Source organism: Myotis yumanensis, unplaced genomic scaffold (genome assembly GCF_028538775.1).
Source record: "Myotis yumanensis isolate MYYU_CA2020_CCGP unplaced genomic scaffold, mMyoYum1.0.hap1 SCAF_11, whole genome shotgun sequence".
Lineage (NCBI taxonomy): Eukaryota > Metazoa > Chordata > Mammalia > Chiroptera > Vespertilionidae > Myotis > Myotis yumanensis.
In genome coordinates, this window is record NW_027223762.1 from 5,591,585 (window position 1) to 5,610,438 (window position 18,854).

The following is an 18,854-nucleotide window of genomic DNA, read 5'->3' on the forward strand; positions in this document are numbered from 1 at the left end:
CTTCGTGGACACTTAGGTTGTATCCATGTCTAGGCTATTTTAGATAATGCTGCAATGAACATGGGGGTGCAGGTATGATTTCATTTCCTTTCCTTTGGATATATACCCAAAGCTTGTGCTTCTGGTGTCAAATCCAAACAATCATTGCTAAGACCAACATCAAGGAGCTTCCTCCCTATGTTTTCTTCTTAGAGAAGATTTCAAACGGTGTGAAAAGTTGTAGTCATCAAGAGGTGTGACTACTTCCAGATTTGTTCTTTTTTCTCAAGATTGCTTTGGCTATTCAGGGTCTTTTACGATTCCACACAAATTTTAGGGTTGTGCTTTCTACTTCTGTAAGCAATGCCATTGGAATCTTGATAGGGACTGAGTTAAATCTAATCAGGCTTTGGAAAGTATGTACATTTTAACGATACTAATTCTTTTGATCCATGAACACCGATATCTTTCCATTTATCTGTGTCTTCTTCAATTTCTTTCATCAATGCATTACAGTTTTCAGTGGACAGATCTTTCACCTCCTCGTTAAATTTTCTCCGAAGTATTTTACTGTTTTTGATGCTATTGTAAATGGGACTGTTCTGTTTATTTCTTTTTTCAAACATTTCTAAGTGACAAGATAACTTTTGTTACTTGAATTCCAGTGACATCTAGTGGTTATGTTGCTTTAAATGTAATTACTGAATGTCAAAAAGAAATAGCACCGACTTAAACAGGCTCAGACCGGCCAAAGAAAGTAACAGCAATGAATTGAAATTCATAAAATCTCTTTTTAAAAAATCCCCCTTTAATAAATAAGGGCTCATGGGAACAATAAACTAGCAATTAATAAATGAACAGCACACTGTCACAATTGCCTGAGAAGATAGTATACTGAACATTAGAAGTCACTCCTTCATTCTGACAGAATTCCACTTGCACAAATATGCTACACAAGGTGAAAAGGCAGCACCAACCAGTTCTACATCATGAAGGTTAATCACACATGGATTCACATATTTTCCAAACTGCTATCTGAAAAATTATGAAGCTCTCAAGTGAGCATGCATTTATTTTTTAATCATCTAAGGGTTATAAAATATTCTGAATTTAAACATACACTGAAATTTTACATATATCATCTGTAAATCTGAATCCTCCATGAAAATCCAAATGAAAAAGCAACATTAACATAGCCAAACCAAATAAACACACAAAAACACACATATGAAAGTAAGAACTAAGTAACAGGGTGTAATCTTTTGTCCAAAACTGCATTTGGTATCAATCTAATGAATGAAGCCCTGAATGAATCATGGAGATCTAAATTTTACTTCTTATCTATTACTAACTTATCATGGGACATTGGTATCAATTTCCCTTTTTTGAAAAATGACTAGATTCCTTTTTTTTTCTTAATACTCACCTAAGGATATGTTTGTTTGTTTATTTATTTATTTATAAGGAGAGAGAAAGGGGGAGAGACAGAGAAACATTGATCAGCTGTCTCCCATATGAGCCCTCACTAGGGATCAAACCCACAACCTAGTTGTGTGCCTTGACTGGGAATCAAACCCGAAACCCTTTGGTGTATAGGATGATGCTCCAACCAACTGAGCAAACCAGCCAGGGCAGATGACTAGATTCTTAAAGCAATAATTTTCTTCTGAATAACAGGGATGACAATGTCAGAAAATTTAGCTGCACTTGTCTTGTATAGTCAGCTCTGGGGATAAATTATCCAAAACACTCCTAACACTTTGCTCTTTTACTCTTTTTTTTTTTTTTATTAGAGTGTAAATTACATACAGTAAGGAACAAAACTCAAGTGTTTAGTGCAAATAATTTTTATACAAACACATATACACACAGAGAGTAACCACCACTCAGATCAAGATGGCATTTCTGGCATCTCTGCAAATTCTCTGCGTTCTCTCCGTCACTAGCAATCCCCCAAAGGTAACCACTATTTTGACTTTAACCACATAAATGAACTTTGCCAGTTTCTGAAGAGTGGAACTGCTTTAACAGACAGTGGCAGACGGGTTTCCAAATTAGTTCTACCAAGTTATAGTCCCACTGGCAGGGAATGAGAGTTCTTAGTCTCTATCCTCACCAACACAAGATATTCATTATCAGTCTTGTTCATGTTAGGCACACTAATGGTGATGTGACAGTAAGTTGTGATATAAATTTGTATTTCTCGGATGACTAATGATACTGGACACTTTTTCATGTGCTTATTTGCCATCTGGACACTTTATGAAGTTCTTGTTTAAGCCTTTTGATCATTTTTACACGTGTTGTCATTCTTTTTTGTAATTATTATTATTATTTAAAATTTTTAGATATGAGTCCTTTGTTTTATATATGTATTGCAAATTATTACTTATTCTAAGTATTAACATGGGCATATAAAATTTATAGCAACTAGAAGTAGTAAATGAGTATTTGAAAGTTTTCTCCCATTATTTGAGTGGATAGCTGCTCTTGCCCTGCACTCCTTCTTTCAACGCATGTGACTATGAGAGAACACATAAAGACAGACTCCACAGAGTTGAATGTGTCAGCTTTCTTCCTCAAGAGAGATCAGATCTAGGTACACCTTCAGAAATAAGTAGTACAAACTATTACATGGGCTAGAACATTCTTTGAGAAATTCTTTCTTGGCTTCCTATAGTGAGACCAGAGAAAATGGACCTTCTATAATGTCCCACATAATTTCAAGAAAGAAACCAATGGAGTAGAAAGAGAAGGTAACTATGTGTCGCTGAAATAAAATTCCTAATTATCATCAGAAGAAAATAATGTAGTTGTCTGGGGGAGATTTTTTTTTTTTTAAATTAAAAAAGCTACAACAGCAGCTTTAGCCAATAAGGTCAATTTACTGTTCAACACTTTGACAAAGCATCTCCTAATAATTAACATGTAAAGTTAAGATACTTACTGATATAGTAAGAGTTTCATTCTTGTGGTCAAAATTCATTTTTCCACAATAGGCCCTCTGAGATAATAAGTTGTCAAAGTACAATTTGCATCGTAAAGTCAAACACCTTGAAATAAAAAATTGGACACATTAAGAAGAATATAAAGATACAGAGTGTATTCAGCATGATCTTTAACCAGCATGTAAGACCAGATAAAAATATGCTAAAATGTTAACACTGGTGGGCCATTTTATAGGTGCAATTTTAGGTGATTTTCTCCCGATCTTTATATTTTGCTTGTCTCTACATTTTTACCACAAACATCTTCAGAATGATATCACCTCACAGTGAATATATCTCCTTAAATGACAACTTATGGAAGAGTAAAAGGGAGAGGGTGAAAAACTAAGTGGAGCTGGAAGTCCTTGGAGGCCTAGGAGCCTCCGGTTCACGGCAGAGTCTGCAAAGGAAAGCACAGCACCGAGAGAACTCGAGAGGACCTGGAGAGGGTGCCTCGGGTCTCCCTGAGCACTCTACTCATCAGGTGTGAGGATACCACTCACTGGGGGAGAAACATTCGAAAGAAGCACAAGTAATTCATGAAGACACCCACAGCCGGAGCAGTTCACATTCCCCCTGGCCCGAGTGGAAACCTTTTAAGTTACAAGATATCAGTACAGTACTCAGAACCTGCTTCACAGGTAGAAAAAAATTAGTACTCTACTAAAGGCTGCTCTGGTCTCACCAAACAAAACTTAAAAGCAGCCTCAAAAGGATAAAAATAAACCGTATTTAAGCCTTAACAACATATGCTAATAAAAGGGAAACAAAGTTTTAGTTTAGTTCAGGAATATGGTCACTCATGTAAAAACCTATTTCTTGTTATGGCTTCATCTGAATTTCCATGTATGTGGTAGAGCTAGATACATTTTTAAAAAATTCTTAAGACTAATAGAGTTTGGGGTATAAAGGCAGGGAAAAGCACGTGACTGAGGGATTGCTTCCGGGGAAAACAGAAGGTTCGTGTAAAGACTAGGGCTGCCTTGGGTCCAAGCACACCTACCTTTAAACTGTCCTCTGCTTTATTTGTTGCTTGTGACTTTCATTGGGGTCAATTTATCCATGCGGGTCTGTACATTTCCGGGTATATTAGTAATATCCAGTTTCCCTAATCCTGTATTAATTCACACAACTAATATATACCAAGTTCCTACTCTGTTTCAGGTACTGCAGTAGGTTCTGGAGATAGCTGTAACAAAGCAGCATCCATCAAGCTACAAGCCACACCATTCTTGTTGATCAGGGTAAATCAACTGAATATTGACTCAGCAGGTCCCGTCAAAAACATGCATCCCTCAACAATGTGCGATGTCCAAGAGTGAAAGAGGCTGCCTCAGGACCAGTGAGCTACCCTTCAAAGGGCACTTTAAGCAGCCAGTGACCAGCCACCTGTGAATGATCTAGAAAGGATGGATACCTGATGGAGTGGAAAAGTTGGACAACTGCTATAAAGGCCCACTCAAATCCATAATTCTCTAATTAAATTATAGGACTGTGAGCACCAGCTGACAAGGTAAGCACTAGCAGCTCTTCACTAACTGAATCATGTAAAGTTCTTTTAATTTAATTTAATATTTATAAGGGATAAGTGGAAACAAAGAAAAATAAAAAAATGCATATGTAATAATATATTTTTTAATGCACTTACCTTCTAAATTGTTGGTATGTTTTGAATCTATGGGTCATTATTTCTTCCAGTAATTTAATAAACCTTTTTAAAGTCTTTACTTTAGTATCCAGATCAAGATAGGTTTCTTTTGCTTCTTGGTACTGCCTATTTTATGAACAAAATATTAAGTAAATAAAGGCCATTCAAAGAAACATAAAAAAAGTAAAATCTCAAATATATTTCATGGGGAAGACCAGGGAGTACAGGGAGTGCTGAGGACCCAGAACTAGCAGATTTCACAGAGTTGTAAACACAATCCACTACCAGGAGGAGCGGGTGCTGCCCTGACCAGGAAGAGTGGTTAGCAGGCTGGGCAGGAACAAAGTCCAGCCCTAGAGAGGCAGAGAAAGCACAGAGGAAAGTGGGGCCCAGAGTGGCAGACCTTAGAGAATATACACCTTCTAAACGTAAAGGGATTACACTGGAAGGCAATAAATATTTCCCTCAGTGACAGACACCAATGTGGGAGCACACTGAGGAACACAGAGAATAGAAAGGAGAAAAGAAAACAAATTGGGGAAAAAACATATAAAATGGTTGGACAAAATATATAGAGAAGACAAAGACTATCTAACATATGTATAAACTAGAGGCCCAGTGCATAACATTCGTGCACTGGGGGGCAGAGGGGGAGGGTCATCCTCAACCCAGCCTGCGCCCTCTTGCAGTATGGGACCCCTAGGGGGATGTCTGACTGCCAGCGTAGGCCCGCTCCCCGAGGGGTCCTTAGTGCTGCTGCAGAGGTGGCAGAGGCTCCTGTCACCACTTCTGGATGAACGGCACTCCCTCATGGGAGTGCACTGACCACCAGGGGGCAGCTCCTGCGCTGAGTGTCTGGCCCCTGGTGGTCAGTGTGAGTCATAGTGATCAGTCGTTCTGCAGTTTGGTCTATTTGCATATTAGCCTTTTATTATATAGGATAAAGACCTCAAAAAGAAAACTGAACAGTACAGAAAATATTTTAAAAAGTAAAACACAAGAAAATGTTTAATAAATTAGACTTGAATCTCCAGACTGAAAAAGCATGCTGTGTACCAAGTGAAAGGATCATGGAGTCTGACATTCTGGACGAGCTACAGGACTTCGTAGACTATCACAGATACTCAAGAGACAGGGGATTTTACATTAGGGTAAACTAGTCTTCAATTCAAAGTTAAGACAAATAATTATGAATATGCAAAAATATCATTCATGTAGCCATTCTTAAGGAAACAATTTGAGGACAAACAACTTTTCAAATGGCTGCAGGGCCATTTGGAAAAAGATAAAATACATTCCTCACCGTACACCCAAATTATCCACAGGACAAATGAAAAAATACATAAAAAGTGCACAGAACAAAAAATAAACAGTTGTTAAGACAAGAAAAAAGTGTTCAATAACACTTAATATAAGTGAAATGCAAATAAAAATTATAACAAGGTTTGTTTTTTTGGGGGGGAAATCTATCCATCAGCAAAAACCATACAAGATGATCACACTGTTTAGGCTATTGGGAACAAGCCCTCTAATACACTGCTGATGGGAATGCAAATTAAATACAATCCCCAGAAAGGGAAATCTGTCAAAATGGAATTTTTTCCTAAAAAAAAAACCACACCAAAAAACCACACACACACATACACACACACACAAAATAAACCTGAATAACATGACACATGTACAAAATTACTTATTATGTACCACTATATATAATAGCAAAAGATTCAATTAAAACTCAACTATCCATCAATAGGTGGTTGAATACTCTAAAACAATAAAAAAAATCCAAAACACTGTATATCATTAAATCAAAGAAAATAATCTGTAAAAGAATTTATATAATGTGCTATCTTTTATATCTGAAAGGATAAAAAGCAGTCACATTACCTTACATTTGCATATAGAAACACTGAGAGCACATTTAATAAGATAAAAGAAAAAAAAGTAAAAAGAGGAAGTAAATTTTTTGGGGGTCTTTTTACATTGTATTTTTTAAAAACTATTTTAAAGAAAAACTTTACTATTTTTGTTTTCCAATGCTTTTGAAAATAGAATTGAGATGGCTCCCATCTCCAGCCTTTTCTTAAATAGGAAAAGTTCTTCAAAAGTGCATAGGTACAATCTTCTACTACAATTTAATCATCATCCTATAGTTGCACATGGTTCTAATTTTTCACTGTTATAAATAATACTGCAATAAACATATCCAAGCAAAAATTATTCTCATTTTGGATTATAACAACAAGATTACTTGGCCAAACAAATTTTTGAGGGCATTTGACATAAACTGCCTTAATGTTGTTCAGAAACACTAATATTTAACATACTATGTATCCTATATATTCTGTCTATTATGAGCTCATTTAATCTTCACAATAACCCTTTAAGGGGAATACTATAATTACACCTATTTTACAGATGAGAAAATTTAAGGTTCAGAGACACTGGATAATCTGCTGAAGCCATAAGATAATAGAAGAGCAATTCAAACTGAGGTACTTTTGCTTCAGAATCTGTGCTCGAACTACATTGGAGCTTCCATTTTTACCTAGTATAAAAACATCCATTTCACTGAGATCTAACTGACATGAAGTTTCTTCCATCTTCATGTATGTGAAAATGGCTTCTAATTATTCTGATTTGCATTTCTTGGACTACTTGTGAAGCTGAATAATTTCATGTCTATATGAACCTTATAGGTATAAAGATAACATTTACACGCAAGTATTCTGTAATAATTCAGAAGAAAAAAGTTAGTTTATATTATTTTTTTTATTGACTTTGAGAGAGAGACAGGAGAGAGAGAGAGAGAGAGAGAGAGAGAGACATCGATGTAAGAAACATTGATTAGTTGCCTCCCATACATGCCCCAACTGGGGATTGAACCCAAAACATTTTTTGGTGTGTGGGATGACGCTCCAACCAATTGAGCAACCCGGCCAAGGCAAAGTTAGTTTATTATTAACATACACACATGAAAGACTAGTTTAGCTATAAACTATATGCTACAGCAATATTTGATCCAAATTTAAGATTTATATTTAAACACTTATTTTTTGTGTTGATAATATATATGGATAACATAATCAAGTAGAAAAGCTACCAACCACTTACCTCATTATTTCCTCTCGATCTCCATGACTAGCATGTTCTGCCTGGATCTTTTGTCTTAATCTATTAATTTCTTTATCTAGAATCGATGCCGACTTTTTCACTTCTATCCGTTCTGGGCAGATTTGTCTTGCTTGTGACATTTTCTCCTAAGACAAAAGATTTTTAACGTCACTAAAACTCTTCTTTGAGATAACAATTCATTGTATTACTAATGCCAAAATAGGCAAAGTAAAATTCTAAACTTATGTTTACAAAATGTATTTTGAATTCATTTGGTATCAATGTTATTTCTCTAAGCTTTATATTGAGAATATAGTACAGTCACTATAAATCTTCAAGAGAAAATTACACTACTGTTCACATCTTTAATAATTTGTAAGACCTCCGTAAGTTCCTAATGAAACAAATTTCAAGTAGCAGCTATGAAAAGTTTGGCATGCAGGGCACTGAGGTCAGACATAGCTTTCTGTGTATTTTAGGATGGACTCTGAACACCAAATAGTATTGAAATGCAAACAAAAAGACCCTCATGTTTATAAAATATTAAAAAACTCAAAGCACTTTCACACATAGTACTTATTTTGTATTTACAACATTTGGTGTAAGTCTTGAATAAGTAAGGCAATGGATTAGAGTCTCAGTCCTTTCCCAAGATACATAAAGGCAAAGTTGAGATCCATCTCTTCTAGTTAGACCGAGGATGCTTTCAACTAATCTCCAAAAACAGGGCTGCTGCTCACAGCTGTCAGCATGGGTGTCCAGCAAGCAGGAGTGGAATTGCAGCCCAGCACAGCCCAGCCCAGCCCAGCCCAGCCCAGCCCAGCCCGGCCCCAACTACTCAGAGGCAGAGCTGGCTTTTCTGACACAAAGCTGCTATCTACTTGCCACACTAGGCCTGTAAGGAGCTAGATTAGCTTGGAGTGCCATTCCCTTTCAGACGCCAGACTGTCGCAGTCCTGCCTGAAGTCTTCTTCGTGTTGGTCTATTTAAGTCCCCACACTCAGAGAGTCCCTAAGCCTCCTTCTCTTGATTCACCAAAACAGCTGTTACTTTATAGGAAACAGATACTCATCCGACAACTTGTGTATGTTTGAAAACAGGATATTAAGAAAAACGCACTTTGTTAGGACTAAGATTGTAAACAAAAACGTAAAATAAAAAATAACCTCTAGTTCTTTTTCTTTCATATCCAGTTCTCGTTTCTTTTTATTTAAAGTATTCAAGTGTTCTTTTTGTTTTTCTTCATAATGCCGCTTCCCTCGTTTTTGGGTATCTACTTCAGAATCAGCAATGTCTAATTCATCCTGTTTGAAGAAAGCCAAAATAATTTCTAAAGCAAACATTGTTTTTTTAAAAAAATTACCAGCGTAGCTATAAAACTAACTGACAACTCCATAAAGTGGATAGGACTATGTTGCTTCAAGACACAAGTGTTAGAGTTCATACCGGATGTGTCTGAGTAGAAATGAGGAGTCACATGATTATATTTAAACTCTTATATGAAGTCTCCATATATATGGTGCTTTCAACTTTATTTTGGTAAACAGCGTAGTTTGGTGGGAAGCCACATTAGCCTGGTGAAAGGCTTGGATGACATATGCATAAAGACATTCATTATGGTGGCTTCTCAAATAATGATCTACATTACCACTGATTTGGATGTTTTTACAAAATATATAGACTTCTAGACTCCACCTCTGGATATTTTATTTTAGGTCTGGAATTCCCGAATCTCAATCTTTTAAATAGCTCTTGATTTAAGAAGCACCAAAATAAGTTTAGAATCTCAGAGGGCTTGTTCTTTTGGTTTGATATACAAACGTTTAGAGCAGCTTTATTTGTAATAGCCCCAACCTGGAAACCCATGTCCATCAATCAGTAAATGAAACAAATTGTGGTATATCAAACATAATGGAATGCTACTTGGCAATAAGAAGAAATGAATTATTGATTCAGGTAAAAATATGGATGATTACAATAATCAGAAAGAGTAACTTGTATTCCATTCACTCACTTTTTCTTTCAAACTATAAACAGTGTATACATTATGTGCTAGACAGTACGTTAGGTTCTGAAAAAGGTCAGATCACAAAAAAGTGAGAGTATATTATGTGTGATTCCATTGCATGTAATTCTAGAAAATGTGCAGGCTACAGTGTAGAAAGCAGACTGATGGCTGTCTGGGGACGGGGGCAGGGCACAGGGAGGGACAGATTACAAAGGGGCAGGAGGAAACTTTGAGTATGAAGGATTGTTCTTTTTTCTGATTGTGAGGTTTTAGAGGTATATACATGTCAAAATTCATGAACTCATACACTTATATGTGTATTTAATGCATGCCACTTATATCTCAATAACACTGTTTTCAAAAGGCTGATTTAAGAACCACCACGTTATATTTTAGTTAGTTTGTTTGCTTGTTTTTTGAGCCTAGCATTGCTCATTGACACTATGATTATCATGTTCAGTCTCAAGAGTTAGTTATAAACAGAGAAAGAAACAAATACAAACCAGAGCAGCAATAACAGCATCACACGGGACAATATATGGAGGTATCCGCAAAAGGAAGAGGTATCTAAACATGGAAAATATTTACCTCACATAATGGAGGAATTGGGCTATTTTCTAACCTAAGAATACAATTTATTGCAGCTTGTTCATATTAATGGAAATATCACCCATGATAGACATCTGATAACATATAGCTCTTATAAAAGAGTTCTATTAAAAATCATTGTTACATGAAGGATGAAGATAAACTGCTCATTTGTATCAAACAATAAAAAAAACTGGGTGCAATGTGTGTAGCAGGAGAGATTACAATTAGGAATGGGAACAGTTTATGAAATAGAATGCTTGTCTTCTAAAAACAGAACTAAGTTTTCTAATCATTTTTGGTAGAAGCTGTCAAAATAAATAGGCCCCATTTGCTTTAGGGAATCAATTCAGTGTTAGGGAACAGAAGGGATAAAACACACAAGGACACATTTGTGCTGGTTAATCTTCCCTCCTAGCAACCTGAGAAAGGGAAAGACCTGCAGCGTAAAATAATAGGAAAAGACCTACAGATGTTAATATCCCTTTCTCAACATTTACCATGGCTGTCTGATTTGTCCTTGTATATTTAATAAATATATGTCCTGGGTGCTATGCGATTAAAGCTAAAAGGAAAGCAAGAGAGCATTTCTTTTAATTTCATGGCGAAATGAAGAACTAGAGATAATAAAAGCAAATTAATACATTCATCTTGGTTTGGGGTGAGGCCTAGGATGCGGTAGGTCTAAAATGATGCAGCCCTTAACCTGTAGAGTAAGCATGTCAAACTCGCGGCCCTTGGGCCGCATGCCTCATTTATTTGGCCCATGTTATTAGCCTTTCAGTTTGACATGCTTGCTGTAGTTTCCACCTGCAAGAAGTTACAGCCTTTAGAAAATAGACTGAGATGCTAGAAAGGACAGAATCATTGAAAAACCTTATTCTCTTGGATGCCAAAACAACGAATTTTATTCAGCACCATCGGAAAGATTGCTTCTTGTTTCATATAAACCTACGTTCATTATGTAAAAAACTATAAAACATGAAATCTTGTGAGAAAAGTATTCCCCATGCCAAGATTTCAACGACTGCATGTTTAAACAGAGTATTCTACTCTTTACCACCCCTGTCACAAAATGAACAAATGTCCTAACAGCAAGCATTATGTCTAGAAGCTGCTAATGTCTAACAAGTGACTGCAGTTTCTCAAGAATTATTTTGTTAGCCAAATCCTTTTGGTCCTCTTGTTACTGACGGCTATGTGATGTGACACTGTGAAGGAAAACCTCTTGGCTACTAGCTGTTTGCATGCAGGTTAACTGAAGGACTCACCTCCTAGCTTTCAGTTATTTGCAGCCAAGGCAAAGAGCTAAGACCAAGAATTCTTACTGCCTTCTGCCCATATTTTTCTGCTCTTGGACTTATTTATGGACTCCCAATTCCAGGAGTTGCTTTAGCTTAGAGGTCCCTAAAAGAACAGAACACAGCTTACTCTTCATCATTTCTTGTTTTTAATTTTAAGTCTTCTGGGATAAATAATTTAGGTGCTTTCTTTCCCTATATCGTTTTACCATATTTCATCATTTTGATTTTGTCACTCTGTTCAATCCTTCACCCATTAAAAAAAATATTTTAACCTTACCTTTGTTGTAATTTTACTGCTCTAATTCCTGAATTTATTTCTCTGAATTCTACCTTGTCTATTCTTGATAATTTTCATATTTATTTTATTCTTTTTCTTCTTTTAAAAAGGAATTTCGTTTTCTTTTTTGTCTTAGGCTTTATCTTCTTAATTCTTATTTCCTGTGGCAACTACTCTCTTATTTGTATTTCTCAGTGTTACCTTTAGTACATTTTCCTTCCTCACAACTTTACAATTTAATATTTAAACTATATATTCTTCTTAGTCTATTTTCCTATTTTCTTTTCTTTTTTCTCATTTTCTCAGTCATAATTTTATTTATTTTTTATTGAATTTATTGGGGTGACATTAGTTCACAAAACCATACAGGTTTCAAGTGTACAACCCAATAAAATATCACCTGCACACTGAATCATGCACCTATCACCCCAAGCAAAGTCTCTTTCCATTCTCAATCCCCACCTTTGCCCATCTCAATTGATCCATCTTAGGTTATAATGGCAGACAGAAATCTTAGCTCCAGGGATAGTAACTACAGAGAAATCTACCACAAATAGGGGGAAGCTATTTCTATGCAGCAAAACCTCTAAATTTCTCTACTATTCTCTCAACTCTTTATTACATCTTTAAAAATTTTCAATAAACAAAATTACAATAAAAACTTTTTATGCATGCAAATTCTTTTAAACTTTAAAAATATCTAAACACATTTTAATGTACAGAGGGCAATTAATTTTCCTGGAAAAAAAAAAGGATATGTTAGAGTGATATCTCAGATACCCCACCCCTCTGAAAATATTCTATTCATTCTTCCCAGTGCCTTATAAATAAAAGTCCTGAAAATAATTGAGCTACTCATAAAAATTATGACAATAAAATATTAATAACTAACCTAATAAACAACTTGGAAAAATTTACCCAATTTAATTGTTGAATAATTGTTTTCCTAAATTTGGTTTTAAAAAGCATGTGTTAAAAAAAAAATAAACTGAATTCAAGCTGGAACGTAACTGGGACATGCCAATAAACAGGAACTGAGTAGCACTTTATTTCAAGTTGGCTTGAGTTATTGAAGGAAAGTGGGACAACAGAACAGAAACAGTGCAGACAGACAAGATGTCCCTGGCTCTAGCTCTAAAAAAAAAAAAAAAAAAAAAAAAATTAAGTCGGAAAATAAAGAGGGCGGGGAGCTATAATCTTCTGAGACAAACAAAAACTTGCCAATTTATTATCATAAAAGCATGAGCAGAAGCATTTTATTCTAATTGATCTAAGGATGAAAATTTGGTTTACATCCTATTTTTATGTGGTTATATTAACGTTTAAACATAAATTATGTTAGGACAATATCTAGTGAGTACACTGTAGATATAAAGTTAACACCTAAGATACATATATCATAGAATAACAATAATACATACCTTAAGTGGATCTGCTAGCTCTGCTAGCTGGTTAACTTTCAGTTTAATCGCATCATACTTGTTTTCTGCTTCTACTTTCAGACTTTTAAGATATTCCATATTTTCTTTTTGTTGTTCCATACTTTTCTCAACCATTTTCATTTTCATTTTATTTTCTTGAGCTTCATCTTCCTGATTACATTTACAGAGCATATGGAGTTAATTAAAATACTTTGTTATCAGATAGAAAAGTAGTACAAACAATTCTAAGAGAGAAGACACTACACGCTATAGGCAAATCAGATAAAAGACAAATTCAAAGACTACTAGGGCATTTTCACACTCTCAAAAGCAAATTAGGAAGAAGGAAACAGGTTCAAAATAGTAAGAGATACTATTTAGGACACAAGTTAAAACTATATTGTGCTTGAGGTCATAATCAAAAGGAATAACTTTTATTCTACCCACTTACTTTTCTTTCACAATATAGTACATACTGGTATAAATATCTACCTTGTGCCAGACAATGTGTTAGATGCTGAGTAAACAAAAATAAACAAGACATATTACACATCTTCAAGAAACTTAGTCTATCACCCTAGCCCGTTTGCTCAGTGGATAGCGCAATGGCCCGTGGACTGAAGGGTCCTGGGTTCGATTCCAATCAAGGGCACATGCTCGGGGTCGCGGGCAAGATCCCCAGTAAGGGGCGTGCAGGAGGCAGCCGATCAATGATTCTCTCTCATTACTGATGTTTCTCTCTCTCTCTCTCTCTCCCTCTCCTCTCTGAAATCAATAATATATATAAAAGAAACTTAATCTATCAATAAAAGGAGTTAAAGCAGACAAATAAAATGTGGAAAACAAGATTACTAATAAAAAATGAAGACAAATTCTCATTCGAGTAGAGTTCCACGTGCTGTATATCCCTCAGCAGTTTATGACGTACAGCACAAACACTAAGTAATACTTCTTTTAACAAGATTCTGCAAGCTATCTAATCCATTGTTTACTGTAACTCAGAGAAGCTAAGCTGAATATCATAAACAGCTGCCTGAAAAAAATACAGAATAACAAATATGTGGTCAATTAAAATGAAAACTAATAACTTGGGAAAAAGAAACAATGCACCGAAACCGGTTTGGCTCAATGGATAGAGCGTCGGCCTGCGGACTGAAAGGTCCCAGGTTCGATTCCGGTCAAGGGCATGTACCTGGGTTGTGGGCGCATCCCCAGTAGGAGATGTGCAGGAGGCAGCTGATCGATGTTTCTCTCTCATCGATGTTTCTAACTCTCTATCCCTCTCCCTTCCTCTCTGTAAAAAAATCAATAAAATATATTAAAAAAAAAAAAAATAAAAAGAAACAATGCAAAGAGAACAAGCGTAACTGACTAAAAGGTACCCATTAATATTGATACTGATTCACTCTGAACTATGCTGGGCAGCATGGTTTAAAGTGCCACTGTTTGATTTTAAGAGCACAATTAAGCTTTGATAAAGTTTTCTTCATGTAGTAGATGACAAAATCAAGTATTATTCATGCAAGTTATACAGACAAAACAATAAGGAACTTGAAGGCTATACATGAGGTAGTTTCTATCTTACCTGTAAATGGAGACAATCATAAAAAGCAGCCTTAAGTAAAAGGATTTTAAAAAAAGCTGAGTAGATACTGTTACACTAAATGATAGTTTTGTCCTTTATAACTCTGAGGAAAAGACTCTTACCAAGGTTGCAATATCTACAGACTGGTGTTCTTCTATATTCTCAAGTTCCTGAATTTCAGAAATACTTTTTCTTATTTTCATCTGAAAGAAAGTATTTTAATTTTAGTAATATAAAAATAAATTAAAAATAAAAATAAAGAAAGGCTATATTAATCCATGATGTTCTACTCTGTGTTACAGAAGGATTCTGTATTTAATAAAAGAGACATATTAGTATTAAATGAACCAAAGTAAGTTACATTACCAAGTCTGCCATATTACCCTCACTGGTTACCCGTTCCCACACAAAAAAAAGATGTAAGTACTCCATCTTTGCATTTAAAATGATGATAATGTTGAATTCATAGAGAAAATATTCTAAAATATCCAGACTCAACTTGTGGAAAGATTATTCTAATCCAGGGGTCTTCAGAGTACAATTCAAGTACTGCCTGGATGCCTCTGAAACTCTTGCAGAGATTCATGAGGTCAAAACTATTCTCATAAAAACACTAAGACATTATTCACCGTTTTTACTATTATTTCTCCTAAGTGCTCAGGAGGTTTATAACTCGGTGACGTGTACTTATTGCAACAGATTGATTGCAGAAGGTGACTTGATAATTCAGTTGAGTTTTATTAAGCCAGAAATACAAATTTACTACAAAAATATAAAAATGTCAATCTTCTCACTAAATAGCTTTGGTATTTGGAAAAGTTATTTTTCATAAAAATGTTAGTACGTTAACAAACAATGAGTTTATAATTTTTAAGTGAGCTAATAAATACAGTTAAATTTTGTTTTAATTTTTAACAATGTAAATACTGATAGGTAAAACCCATATATGTAAAAAGCTCTTTTAAGACTGTAAACGGGCTTAACTAAATAAATGGTAGAATTTTAAAAACAGCTTAGAAGTGACAAGATGAGAAAACAAAATGATGCACATATTTTTTTACCTTTAATTCTTTATGTCGTAGTTGGTACCTTCTAAGAAATTCTTCATTGCGTTTAATATCCTTTTCAAGGGCAGACAAATGTTGCTGAAAATTTAATATCTGGGCCTTCTTATTTTCAACCTCATCCTCCAATTCACTGGATAGAGAAGGATAAAAAACAATTTAAAACTATTTCTGAATATTATAAATACTTTAGATCTTTACAAAGAAAAACTAATTAATAGCTTATTTGTAAAAATCCTAATGATTTCAAAAAAATATCTAAACTGGAGCCAAATTTTACTTATTTCATTAATAGGCATTTGTGATATGATTTCTGTGTGGCGGACTTTGTGCATAGTGATAAGCAGAGGCAGAGGTAGAATTAAGACATGAATAACTCAAACCAAAAAGACTCAGGAAATAAACCATACCATCAAAATAGGAACAGGACACTACACGTCCACAGGACCACGGAAAATCAGACTGTGGGAGACATGGCAATTGCATTCTGTAAAGTTTTCAACGTGGGACCAACTAGAGGAGAGGATGGGAGGAACTGCACAAAGGCATCGAGGGGTGAAAAGATAAAATTGACAGCTCAACGTTCACTGTTGGTGAGTAAGTGCTATAACTGCTATGAATGCGTGAGGAATTAAAGTGAATGAAAGGAGGACAATGAAAAGGGATGGAGAATAAAGCAAGCAAATGCTAAAACCATAAAGATCTGGCCAGCATTCACTGTCTTCAGAAATGACCTTTTCCTGCCTGACCACAGTACTTGTCCCCCAGAGTTGAGTGCCTGGTGGAAGTGAACCACCTTTGCAGTTAAGAAAAACTTCTCTGAGAGAGAGTGTGCCATATTTCAGATGCATATTTCCCACGTTTTCACCTCTCTGAAATAATCTTTCAGTCCATGGTTCTATTAGCAGCTTTTTTCTTCCTTTCTGATATATAAAATAACACAGCAACTTAAATTTGATAAATATTATAAATGTGCTACCTTACTGGAATTCTCAAAATTTAAAAAAAAAAAAAAAAGTCAGCTGAATAAATGATAAATGAATAAAAATGAGGAAAGAAGAATAATTGTGGTATTTCTGATAAAAATGGGGCCTGATGCAAAAATTAAAGATGGCTCCTCAGGATTTAATAAGAAATGTTTATCATATATAAATCTATATGTTTATTAACAAATAGTAATTTTGCTAAAACAATAAAAATTTACCAAGTAAATAAAATTTGAAACTAAGAGCCTAAACCAAAAATAAAACCAATAAACAATATTGTTATTAAACATTTTTCTGAATATTTAGAAAAAATTTAAAGAATCAACATAATTGCCCTAGCCGGTTTGGCTCAGTGGATAGAGTGTCGGCCTGCAGACTCAAGGGTCCCAGGTTCGATTCCGGTTGCGGGCACATCCCCAGTAGGGAGTGTGCAGGAGGCAGCTGATTGATGTTTCTCTCTCATCGATGTTTCTAACTCTCTATCCCTCTCCCTTCCTCTCTGTAAAAAATCAATAAAATATATTTTAAAAAATAATTAAAAAAAAAAGAATCAACATAATTTACATAAACAAAATGGCTAAATTTTACAACTTCCCTTTTTCAGGATAGGACAAATTCTGTTATGTATTTTCATATAGTGTTTCTCCTTAGTTTTTAATTATTTTTTACCTGGAGAAAGAACATGTGCTACCTAATAAAATATGTATGAACCCCAAAGGAAGCAGTAGAAATAATATAGCAAAGCCACACTGGACACCAACCTTATTTCAGAATCCACATCTCTGCTTAGGAATTTAGGTCTTGTATATTCAGATGAGTAATAACGTCCTGCAAAAACTTGATCACCATCAGCAGTAAAAGCTTCCCTGCAATTCTTAGGTGGCTTTTGGGACTGCATAACTGCACGAGCTACAGAATTACTCTAAAAACAACAGAGGAGGAATACATTTCTTAAATTGTGCCAAAGCATTTCTGATGCACACAATTTCAAAATTTCTGCCATTGTTTTAAGATTCAAATATTTTTTATTTAAACATTCAAGTAAAATAATTCCATAAAGTTAAACAAAAAAATTAAAAAAACTTTCAAGATTCAAAGAATTAAAACTATTAAGTCTTCAAATCAGCACAGCAAATAATGCTTTATGACAAACTGATACGTTCTATTTTTAAATTCTAATATTGCTATCCATTTAAAATTAAAAATTTTAAGTAACTCTTCACATGAAAATATTTACTTTTACCAGTTAATACAAATCTTATTTTTTCTAAATGACTTTTACACCCTAGAAATGATGCAACTGAATAATAAATTCCAGTAAACGACAACAACCTTGAAATATTTAACCTTTAGAGGAAATAAAAAGGGGAATCAGGCTTAACCTCTCCAGGCACAGACCTTTACAATAGAATTTCATTGTTTTATTTCATATATCCTTCTAAAATATGATAGAGCCAAGCCCACAAAAATTACAACACTTGCAATATACACACTTGGATTACTAATACCATTACTTCTCATTTCCATTAATAAGAAAAACAGACTCTATTGTGTTTGTCTTGATTACGTATTTCTGTTTTAAGTTTCCTTATTCCTTTCCAGCAAATTTATTCCAATAGGTAAAACACAATATGGTGATCAAATCAAACAAGTATATAAAAATGCATATACAGATAAAGAATACATATTGATTTTACAGCAATCAAATTTTTAAGAAAAGAGATTCATAAAGTATCAAGTCAAGTATTTGTTTAAAAAGTAGAATGACAATAATACATGTATCTGTAAGGGCAAGTAAAAAATAAATTTGGCAGGCAATCAAGAAAGCATAAACAAAAAAATTTATAGCATCATGCATCAAAAAAATATATACATTTGTGAAACTGCTTT

The 18,854-nt window shown here is 34.7% G+C and overlaps 1 protein-coding gene across 2 annotated transcripts in view; it reads right to left on the reverse strand.

Moving 5' to 3' along the window:
* The window catches only part of SMC6 (structural maintenance of chromosomes 6), a 54,204-nt gene that overhangs the window by 5,419 nt on the left and 29,931 nt on the right, over nt 1-18,854 (reverse strand). For both annotated transcript variants that reach the window (XM_070428710.1, XM_070428709.1), the window contains 8 exons: nt 17,726-17,886; nt 15,976-16,111; nt 15,037-15,117; nt 13,330-13,500; nt 8,898-9,035; nt 7,732-7,877; nt 4,615-4,740; nt 2,927-3,032 (listed from right to left, as the gene is read on the reverse strand). In XM_070428710.1, coding sequence (XP_070284811.1) covers nt 2,927-3,032; nt 4,615-4,740; nt 7,732-7,877; nt 8,898-9,035; nt 13,330-13,500; nt 15,037-15,117; nt 15,976-16,111; nt 17,726-17,886 — 1,065 coding nt within the window. The remainder of the gene's footprint in view (nt 1-2,926; nt 3,033-4,614; nt 4,741-7,731; nt 7,878-8,897; nt 9,036-13,329; nt 13,501-15,036; nt 15,118-15,975; nt 16,112-17,725; nt 17,887-18,854) is intronic.